This window comes from Poecilia formosa, unplaced genomic scaffold (genome assembly GCF_000485575.1).
Source record: "Poecilia formosa unplaced genomic scaffold, Poecilia_formosa-5.1.2 Scaffold209, whole genome shotgun sequence".
Taxonomy (NCBI): Eukaryota; Metazoa; Chordata; class Actinopteri; order Cyprinodontiformes; family Poeciliidae; genus Poecilia; species Poecilia formosa.
In genome coordinates, this window is record NW_006800148.1 from 1,059,967 (window position 1) to 1,070,639 (window position 10,673).

At 41.1% G+C, this 10,673-nt stretch overlaps 1 protein-coding gene across 2 annotated transcripts in view; it reads left to right on the top strand.

The window, feature by feature from the left end:
* Positions 1 to 10,673, top strand: part of LOC103148672 (zinc finger protein ZFPM1-like) — a 99,118-nt gene that overhangs the window by 77,564 nt on the left and 10,881 nt on the right. For both annotated transcript variants that reach the window (XM_007567546.2, XM_007567547.2), the window contains exon 4: positions 837 to 955. In XM_007567546.2, coding sequence (XP_007567608.1) covers positions 837 to 955 — 119 coding nt within the window. The remainder of the gene's footprint in view (positions 1 to 836; positions 956 to 10,673) is intronic.

Below are 10,673 nucleotides of genomic sequence, written 5' to 3' on the forward strand. Positions count from 1 at the left end.
AGTTTTGCTAAATTATATAATCTGAATGTGTTGTTCTTTTATCAAACGGCCTTTATATGCTCCAGTTAATGATTAATCGATTAACTGTGTGTGTGTTTACTGGATGGAAAGGTTAAAAATGACCTAAATAAATAGATAATTAAAGTTGTCTATGATTCTTTTTCCCAAACTCGGGCCGTGGGCTGAGTCTGGATGGATGGGTCCGCCGGGCCCACCGGCTCTATCTGGGCTGCAGCAGGCTCCGACCGCAGCCGTCACCGCCATTCGTCTGCGCTTATCTTTTCACTTTGAGGAAGTGGACGGGAAGTTTCTCCCCCCAGTTTGAGCTGGTGGGACAGAAAAGCAGGACTGGCTGGGGTCAGACGCCCCCTGCTGGCAGGACGGCTAACTTTCTAACTTTCTCTCAGAATTATGACCTTTTTCTCTCAAAATCAGAATTGTACTAAATTGTTTTTGAACCATCAGGTAAATCTAGTCGTATAATTCAAATTTAGCAAGTAAATTAGGGACAGGCTTTCAGTGGGGCAACAAGGAAGCAACAGTTATTTGATTATTTTCATACTCAGAACGTAATTTACATACACATCAGAACATTTGGTTTTTTATTAGACATAGATTGACACAGAGTATTAATTAGGAGTGGAAAAAAAGCCAGTTTCTGAGGAAACAAAGTAAAACCTGAGTTTAAAGTCTGAATGTTGGTCCTAATCGTCTTCTGTAGAGTTTGAGTCGAGTTCGGCTGCGGCGGCGTTTTTTCCATCCGGGTCGTTAAAAGTTAAACTCCCTCCATTAAACCGACACGTTAAACTGATGTCATCCTCTCCTCTTCTTCGCAGATGAGCTGCAGCTGAGCGATGAAGATGGTGCCGGCGGCGTTGTGGCGGTCAGAGACCTGCAGCCCGACACTGTCTGGGGCCCGGTGCCAGGAATCCTCCAATCAGACGGCAGCACAGAGGTGAGAGCTGCTTCTGCTGAGCGAACCCAACACGCTGCGTTTTACTGCAGCTGCCGGTCCAGATGTGCAGAAGCTGTTTCTGAACAGCTGCAGCTTAAAAAAGTTAGGACACCCCATTAAATACTAAATTATTTCCAAATTATGATTTATCCAACTCTGAAACAACATAAACCTTGTCTTACTTATTAAAAAAACATAGCAGCTGAAAAGTGCTTTCTAACTGAGAAAAAATTAATATCTGTACCCCTAACAAAGGCTAAGAAAAATAAAAATATGTGAAGAAAGTCATAATAATATAAGAGTTAAGTGTCATGATGCAAGAATTAAGATTTAATATTACCAAATTAAAGTAAAAAAATATAAAAAATGTCTGGATAACATGAAAAAATTTATGGAAAATTAAGTCGTAATATTAAGAGAATAAAATCTACCACAGTAAGTCAGAATAATACAAGATAAAGCCGTAATAATACAAGAAAAAAGTCGTAACAACACAAGAATAAAGCAATAGTTTTTCAAGAATAAAGTCGTAACAAGATTATTCTTGCATTGTTACAATTTTATTCTGGTGAGATTAAGAGAGATTATCACTACGACATTATTCTCTTACTATTGAAACTTTTTTCTTATTTTGGTATGACTTTGTTGTTGTGTTCCAACGTTTTAAATCTATTATTACAACTTTATTCTTGCATTATGAGTTTATTCTTGTATAATTACTGTAATATTTCATCTTACAGTAGTACAACTTTATTCTGATAATATTACGACTTTTTCTCGTAATATTCTGACTTTTTTTCTTGTAGTAATTCGTCTCTAGAGTCCATTTGCTCCGTAAAACATCTGCGTGCAGCATCTTCTGCCTGAGCAGACCTTCTGCTGGTGAGGTCAGAGGTCAGCAGTGAGACAGTGAATGTAAACATCGGTATCATGTCAGCGTGTGAGAGCGTTGGAAATGAAAACAAGCCGGGCGTTTGTGTGCGATCCTTGGGAAGAGCGTGTGGGACCGGATGGAGCGCTATCAGAGCCTGACTCCGTGCATCATGTGGCGTCCATCTAATCATGTGATACTGATGCCGGGTGAGGCTTCCTGCACCGAGGCACGAACGCCGCTTCGTTCCTCGCCAGATTCTTCCCGGTGATCCCGCTCTCTTTCCTTTCGGCTCAGTTTTAAGTCTGACCGGAAAGTCCAGATCCCGACCGGTCCAGAACCAGGCTGATGTTATCCCGGCCCTCCTCCCGTTGCAGCCTCCTCCCCAGACGTCCGCCTGTCTTTTATCTCCTCGTGGCGCCATCCTCCTGGACAACAAACCCCAGTGATTGATTCCTGCTTGATAGGCTCTCATTTCTAAGATTTCATTTATTATCAGTGCGCCTCTGAGTGTACAGATAGATCAGTGTGTGTGTGTGTGTGTGTGTGTGTGTGTGTGTGTGTGTGTGAGTTTCTAACCCATCACCTTTTGTTCTTCCCTTCCTCTCCTCCTTTTTCTGTCTGTTCAAGCGTTTTTATTCACATGGAAAGCGTCCCATCCTGACTGTTAAAAACCATTTTCGCTCTCCCATCCTTGCGCTGAAGGAGCCTTCGGTATCTGCAGGAGATAGTGGCTGTAATCTCACATTCCTCCTGTGTTTCTCCCCACTGTCACTCCACGTCCGCCCCGTCCCCTCCCTCTGGGGTCAGCCGGGGTCAGGGCCGACTCATCCCCAACGCTTTGTGTGTTTTGGGATGAACCATCTCTTCCATTCCTTAATTGAAAGGGCAGGTTTATTTTTTATTTTTTCCTCAAAAATGCAGCTGATGGAAATGATCTCACAAAATATGATGGCACAGTCTCTTTAAAGGGGATCTATTGTGCAAAAGTCACAATTTGAATGTTTTTACTCTTCCATTTGGATCTAAACTGCTTTTTAAAAAAATGTCCCAAGTGCTTAGAAAATGGCAATAAATTAAAGATTTTTGTGTCTGGAAATGTAACGGTTTAAAAAACCCAGTCACATTCAACAGGCACTGCTCCGTTACCTAGCAACCACAGCAAAGTTCCACCCGTTACCTAGCAACCCAAGCTGAGCTCCAGTATGATTAGTCAGCTGGTTTTATAGCTGCACAACAGCTGCTGGAAAAGTCAAGTGTTTTGTTGTTGACTTGCCATCCAGAAACCACTTGCTGCATTCTTGTTGGTTGCGTAGGAGGTTCCACTTCTGCTTTTCAAAGATGCACAGTTGTATAATTGCACATCTGTTTGCAGCCATTTTCATGTGTGAGTGAAAATGGGGTCGTGTCCCCCAGCAGGGGGATTTAAAGTGACAAGAGGCCCTTAACAAGCTAAAATGTCTTTAACTGAGAATAATTTTGTGGAAAAAAAGTAGAGGTGAGGTTTTACAGATCAACTCCAATTCCCCCAAATGAGGGAGCTCCTGGATTTGTTGCTAACTCGAGGAATGCCATCTCATCCAGTGGAAGGAGTATAGAACTGGGTGATGCGCTCTATCTTCCTGGTTTTAGTCAGAACACCAGCAGCAGCGTTCTGGATCAGCAGCAGCTGGAGGATTATTGATTTTGCAGTAATCAATGCGACTAAAGATAAACACATGGTTGAGTTTCTCTAGATCTTGCTGAGACATTAGTCCTCTAATCCTGGAAATGGATTTGGTGTGAATTTAGCTCCAACGTGGGTGGAAACCTGCCACCTGTAACCTCTGACGTTCTGCCTCAGCAGACCGTCCTGGTCCTGCTGCAGCCTGTTGGCTCCCATTGATCCCAGCAGACCCTTGCAGAGTGCTGACGGTCGATTTGGACCAATGAGGAGTTGCCTTTTGATCGTGTGTTGGCGGCAGATGAGATCCGGCCGCCGCGCTCTCCCTCTGTCAGATCTCCTTCATTAGATTAGCTCCGTGTTAACTGGCCTGTGTCATATGGAAATCCTGCCATTTGCATCTCTTGAGAAAGAGGCGTAAAACCATTTATCTATTTAAATATATTCTGGCTGATATGGCTGTTGGACTTTAGAACAGGGTATAATGATGTTTACTGATGGACTGATCGGCTGGCTGCTGATTCCTCCCGGTTTTTGGTTCAGTGAACCGCCAGGTCCTCGTCAGCGAGCCTCCCATGGCAACCCGGCGCCAAGCAGCTGCTCCTCCGATTGGATCGCTTGCAACAAATCTGATATTATATCTGCTCTCCCTCTGATTGGATCCCGCTGTAATTAACTGATAATGCGACTGCGCGTGATTGGCCTGAAGTTTGAGGATCGTTTGAAATTTTGAGCTTAGATGAAAGACGTTCTTGAAAGTGGGGGGATTGTCTAATCTGGAGTTTGTTGCATCTGTCGGACTGATGTCCAGGCTGACAAAAGGAGCGACATCTCTGCATTGTTCTGCAGCCGGCAGCTCACCCCACCCCTATCCTGTCTTTCGTGGAAAGGCGGCCTGAAGGCTCGATCCTAGAAGGAGCGGAGTAGTGGAGTTCAAAGCGTTATCACGCACCGAACGTCTTTTCATCATGTTTTAGAAACAAGCGTTCGCACTAATCCCCCAATAATCTCTCCAGGAGAACTGGGGCGATAAGGCGCGCCACCCACGGCTTTTCAAACACTTTTTGGTTAGTCTCTTCTCCTCGTCGATTCCTCCACTTCCCCCTCCCCGGAAGGACGAGTGAAGGTGATCGTCGTCTCCTCCTCCTCCTCCTCTTCTTTCCTCACCGACTCCGAGTCGGTTTGTTTACATCCTGATCCTGATCTTTCGAGTTTATCTGGACTCATCAACAGTGTTTCTCTGCCTCTCTGTTTCCCTCGTTCCTCCGCCCATCAAATTAGAATGTTAATTAAAACGGTGCTCCTTCAGAAGATGACAAATCGATGATTACGGTGAGCGCTGAAGCACCTTCTGCGATGCCCCCCAGAAGAACGTCAAACACCAGGAACATTAAAGGGGATCTGGAGTGCTGGAGAAAGACTTTGTAGTGAAATTGTGAGGGGGAAAAACATATTCTAGGGTTCTGTGTGTTAGGAAATAACCAAAAAAGCTTCTAAAATCATTTAAGTGTAGAAAACACTCAACAGATTCAACAGTGATATTATTATCCCAAAGCTGATCTGGTTCATTGGGAAGTTTTGGCAGCTTTCTGTAGGTTGGGAAGACATCAGAAATGTCCTTAGAGAAGCAACTGTTCCTGTTTATCAGTCTGGGTAGGAATGGAAGGTTATTTCTGAATATTACTGAAACAATTAATTGAATTAATCATGATTAATCAGTTATTGAAAGGATTTTCAACTAAAACAAAGCAATCAATTAATCAGAATATATACAGAGTAACAAAAAAGTAAATTTGCTGAAAGAACAGCACACTCAGATCAGTAACTAAGATGAAACTGTACAAATGTGTCACAGTTAATCGATTAATCGATTAATCACATGATAAATTAAAATGAGCTCAGTTATTTCCATTCTGATTTATAATAATTTTTGAAGGGCAACTTGTTTATAGCTGCTTAATGTAAAATGTGCTGGAGTAAAAGTTGAAAGTGCCCATTATTAAATCTATTTAAGTACAGGTACATGAAAGAAGTTGTACTTTGCTACACTGCAAAAACACAAAAATCTTGCCAAGTATTTTGGGTTTAATTTCTGGTGCAAATATCTTAGTACACTTTTAATGAGGCAAAACTGACTTATAAGTAAATTTTCAGCAATAAATAGCTTGTTTTCAGTCAATAATTATTTAATATTTATTTAAAAAGTACTAGTTTCACTGGCAGATTATTTCACTAAATACGAGATACTTTTTGCAATGCTATAAGTGATATACTTACTATATTTTTTTATCAGCAATACAGTATTATTGACTTAAAACAAGCTATTTCTTGCTAAAAAGTTACTTATAAGTTAGTTTTGACTCATTAGAAGTGTACAAAGATATTTACACAAGAAACTAAACCAAAAATACTTGATATTATTTTGTGTTTTTGCAGTGTTCAACCTGTAGATCCAGAGCCTCACTGCAAAAACACAAAATCTTACCAAGTCTAGTTAATAAAGAAAAGTTTTTCAGCAAGAAATATGAGTTTGTTTTAAGTTAATAATTCCTTAATATTGATTTTTATAAAGTACCAGATCCACTGGCAGGTTATTTCACTTATAACTAAAGTTTTTCCCATGTTCTAAGTGAAATAATCTGCCAGTGAAACTTTCTCATTAAAACATATAATATTAAAAAATATTTTCTTAAATGAGCTTCTGTATCTTGCTGAAAAGTTACTTGTAAGTTAGTTTTCTCATTTAAAGTGTAATAAGTTATTTACACTAGAAACTAGACCAAAAATACTTGGTAAGATTTTGTGTTTTGATGGTTCATCCCACCAGTCCAGAGAATCTCATCTCCCTGATAGAAACAGGAAAAAAAGATAAAACTCTGATGGAGTGAAACCCGGGAGCGGAGAAGAAGGTTCATTAACAGAAGCCAAACCTGGCAGAGGAAAAGAAAAATGTGATGGGAAGAGGAGAAACACAGAAGAGGAGGTGCTCATCACTCAGCTGCAGTGACTGGCTGCTATCTGCATCTGGCTGTCATCTGCAGCAGCTCCTGCAGGGCGGAGGAAGAGGAGGAGGACGAAGGAGGAGGAGGTGGAAGTAGAGGGAAAACCTCTATCCGTCGTATCTCTGAGCTTCATCTCCAGCAGTTCAGGAGCCCGCTTTCCAAGAGTGCCTCATTTTCAAATCTCTTATCTCAGCCCCCGTTTTAAGTATCGCAGTTTTATACTTTTACATGTCATTTGCATGCAGCTCATCAACCCGGCTCCATCTTTTCTTCTTCTCTGAGGTGCACAGATGTGCAGCCGGCAGGGGAATAAAGCTGCTCTAATTCACCCCAAACTGAACTGCCAGGGGAGGTGAGAGCATCAAAAATGTCACACTGCAAAAATACAAAGTAGTACCAAGTATTTTAGTCTAGTTTCTGGTGCAAACATCTTAGTACACTTGAAATTAGACGAAACTCATTTACAAGTAACCTTTCAGCAAGATATAGGCGCTTGTTTTAACTCAACAGTTATTTAATGTTGCTGAAAAAGTTCCATTGGCAGATTATTTCACTTATAACAATACATTTTTTCCCATGTTATAAGTGAAATTATCTGCCATTGGAACAAGGATGTTTTCATTAATATTAAGGAATTATTAACTAAAGTATTCACACTACTATGATGGTGTGTTAGGGGCATTACAGATAAAAAACTATTTTATTTCCACCAAAAAATTCAGAAATGTTCTATAAATTTCCTTGAAAGACAAGAAAAATTCTAAAAAATAAAAATAAAAAAAAAGTTAGTTTTGTCTTATTTCAAGTATAAGACAAAACCGCATAGTATAGTAAAATATTTGCACAAGAAACTAGATAAAAATACTTGGTAATATTTTCTGTTTTTGCAGTGCAAAGAGATGCTGTGTGTGTAACGGAGGTAAAAAGTGTGTTTGTATCGGCGGAGCGGATGAGAGTAGGTTTCAGATGTTTATCTGCCTTCCTTTTCTCCTTTGTGTTTTTGGAGGATTCACACAGTGACCTCTTTGTTTGGGACAGTGAGTGCAGCCCTCCAACCCGCCGGACTGCGGGGGAAAGAAAGCCATTTCCTGTACAGATAGAATAAGAGACATGGAGGGAGAGATGGGATGATGGAATGAGAGTTGGCGAGAGGAAGCGAATCAAAGATTAAGAAAGAAAAGAGATGCATGAAGAAGAGGAAGGCCGTGAAAGAGGAGAAGGGAGGAAGAGGATGAGCTGGACGATGGAATGAGTGAATGAATGAAAGATGGTTGAAAAGGTCAGCGGAGCGGCTTATTAAATTCCATCCAGGTCAATTTAATTCAGGAGAGGAGGGGGCAAAACTCTGCGCTTCTGGAACGAGCTGTGAGAATCTGACAGCTGGCACAGGTGGACCAGATGTCTTATTTTTCTGACTCCTCACTGACCTGCGTTGCTTCATATTGTCCCACAGCTTGAAGTGGATGAAGCGACCTGAAGCTCAGAGTGAAGCCAAGGAGATCATCCCCATGAGAGTCTGAGGATTTTCTGCTTTTCATATTTCATGATTCTACAGCTTTTCCACTGTGTTCAGGCTTCAGCTCATGATAGTTTTAGCTTGTTTTTCCCACTGACAGTCCGGTAGATTCTGTTTGATTGGGGACCAAAGTTGCAACATTTGTTAAATTTTCAGTGCTGTGGTTCACAAATGATCCAAACTCTTTGAAAAACCTGTTCCCCTCCTCGCCTGTGGGGGCGCTGCACCGAGAACCACAGAAACGACATGAAAACCTCTGAAAAACACACTGAGCGCAACGCCCAGAAATGACGTGGCGTCAGATTTTAGCGTTCATAAGGTTTCTCTTTTGTCCTGGCAAAAGAAGGCGAGCCATTCCTTGCGGTGCTGCTAAGCTAACGTGGTTGTTTTGGTTGTATTTACCCAGAATCCCCTGCTCTGTACTTTGCTTCCTGTTAGACCGCTTCAAACCGGAGTGGAGTTCATTTCAACCGAACCGAGACCGAGGTTTGCAGGCGCACCAGAGTTCGCTGTTTTAATCCGTTCACACGTCCACAACCGAACCAGACTTTCTGGATAAATGAATGTTTGATTAAAGCGGACTAAACAAAGCTGGTGTGAATTCACTCTTAATCATCTCAATCCATTATTATGACTCTTGAGTGATTCAGATGAGAAAACCTGTATTTGTTTTACAGTTGCATTAGAAAGCAGCCGTGTTAGCGTTACAAACTTCACTGTGTGAGAGTCCAGCTGTCTTCTCATAGATGATTGATCTGCATGTTTTACATGCAGTGACCCGCAGGTCATCCCGCAGTAAACCATGTTAGACGGTTTGCAGCAGTGAGCCAGATGTGTTCGGTGATTTGCATAAACAAACATCTCTTATTCCCCACTGCAGCCGTTGACAGCTGCTAGCGAGAAGTCTTAATCTGCTCAGCCCTCAGAAAGTTCACTGCAAAAACACAAAGTCTGACCACGTATTTCTGGTCCAGTTTCTAGTGCAAATGTCAAATAAGGCAAAGTTAACTTAAAAGTAACTATTCAGCAGGATGTAGCAGCTGGTTTTAAACCAATAGTTCTTTAGTATTGATGAGGAAGTACTAGTTCAACTATCAGATTATTTCACTTATAACAATGTTTCCCATGTTTATTCCTGAATTTGAGAAGTCAAAAATTTGCGAGAAAAAAGTCAAAAATGTTCAAAATTTTACATTTTCTGAGTTTCAAAGTCGAAACTTTTGGACTTTTCTTTTTAGAAAAGTTCTACGATTAATCTTAAAATTTCTGAGATTTTTTTACAGTAAATTTTTGACTTTTGAAACTCAGAAATATCCTTGTTTTTTCTAGAAAATTTATAGAAAATTTCAGAGTTTTCAGCAAATACTTACTAGATTTTTCTATCTACAGTGGCAATAAATACACCTTTGTATTAGTGTAAATATCTTAGTGTTCCTGAAATAAAACAAAACTAACTTACAAGTAACTTCTCAGCAAGAATATAGTCTTGTTTCTGTAATGTCTTAATACTGATGAAAAACTCTGGTTCCACTGGCAGATTATTTTCTTTATAAAGTGTTTTGTTATAAGTGAACTTTTCAATCAATATTAAGGAATTATTTCCTTAAAATAAACTCATCTTTCTGAAAAGTTAATTTAGTCAATTTTCAAATGTACTAATGTTCTAGAAACTAGACCAAAAATACTTGGTGAGATTTTGTGTTTTTCCTCCTCATCGTCACCATCAGCGGCGGTTCATCCCGCCGCTGAATGAGGCGAACGGAGGCAGAAAATGAAAAATCAGCTGCCATCATTTGCATTCAGGTTTTATCTGGAAGGAGGAGGGCGTTTTCCAGTCCGATAAGGAGAGGGCGTTGCAGGCTGCACTGGGGGGTGATTGTTATACGTGACGCGAGTTGAGGGGAAGAAGGTAGCTCTGGAGTTCAGCCGCTGTGTGTTTGTGCAGCAGCAGCACAGCGTGCAGGGAGGAAGAGGAGGAGGGCGGTTAATATCAGACCAAATAATTAGATTCGCTATCGTGGCGGCGGCAGCAGTGCGGGGGATCAGGCAGATTAAAGCCGGGGCTCGGGGCTCGTTAATATTCATGAGGGGACCGGGGTCCAGGCGCGGGGCTTAGACTGCGGCTCAAAGACTCTCCACTGGCTGATGGGGGCTTAAGGCGGCGCTCTCAACCAAGATGAAGCTCCGCCGGGGGGGAGACATCCAGCTGATAGATGGAGAGCCAACGGATGGTTCAGGTGGCGGAGAACACTGCAAAAACTCAAAACCTGACCAAGTGTTTCAGGTTCAGTTTATAGAACAAATAAACTTTTCCATCCCGAAGAGCGTTAATCCCCACAAACACAGAAAACGCTTCAAAATATGTAAAGAAACATCAATTTCTAGGTTCATTACTACACTCATTTAGCACAAAAGAGGCCTCAGATTGTCTGGTTTTAGAGAACATTTTATTATCAGATAATATTTTATAACTTTATTACCAGATAATTCAATCTTTCCACCAAGAAAAAACATTTTTCCATGTTATAAGTGAAATAATTTGCCAGTGTAATCAGTACATTTTCATCAATATTAAGGAATTACTGACTGAAAACAAGATGCCAAGTCTGGTATTAAAGTTCTGTGGTGTATTAGAGTCATCTGCAGATAGAAAATACATTTCCGCC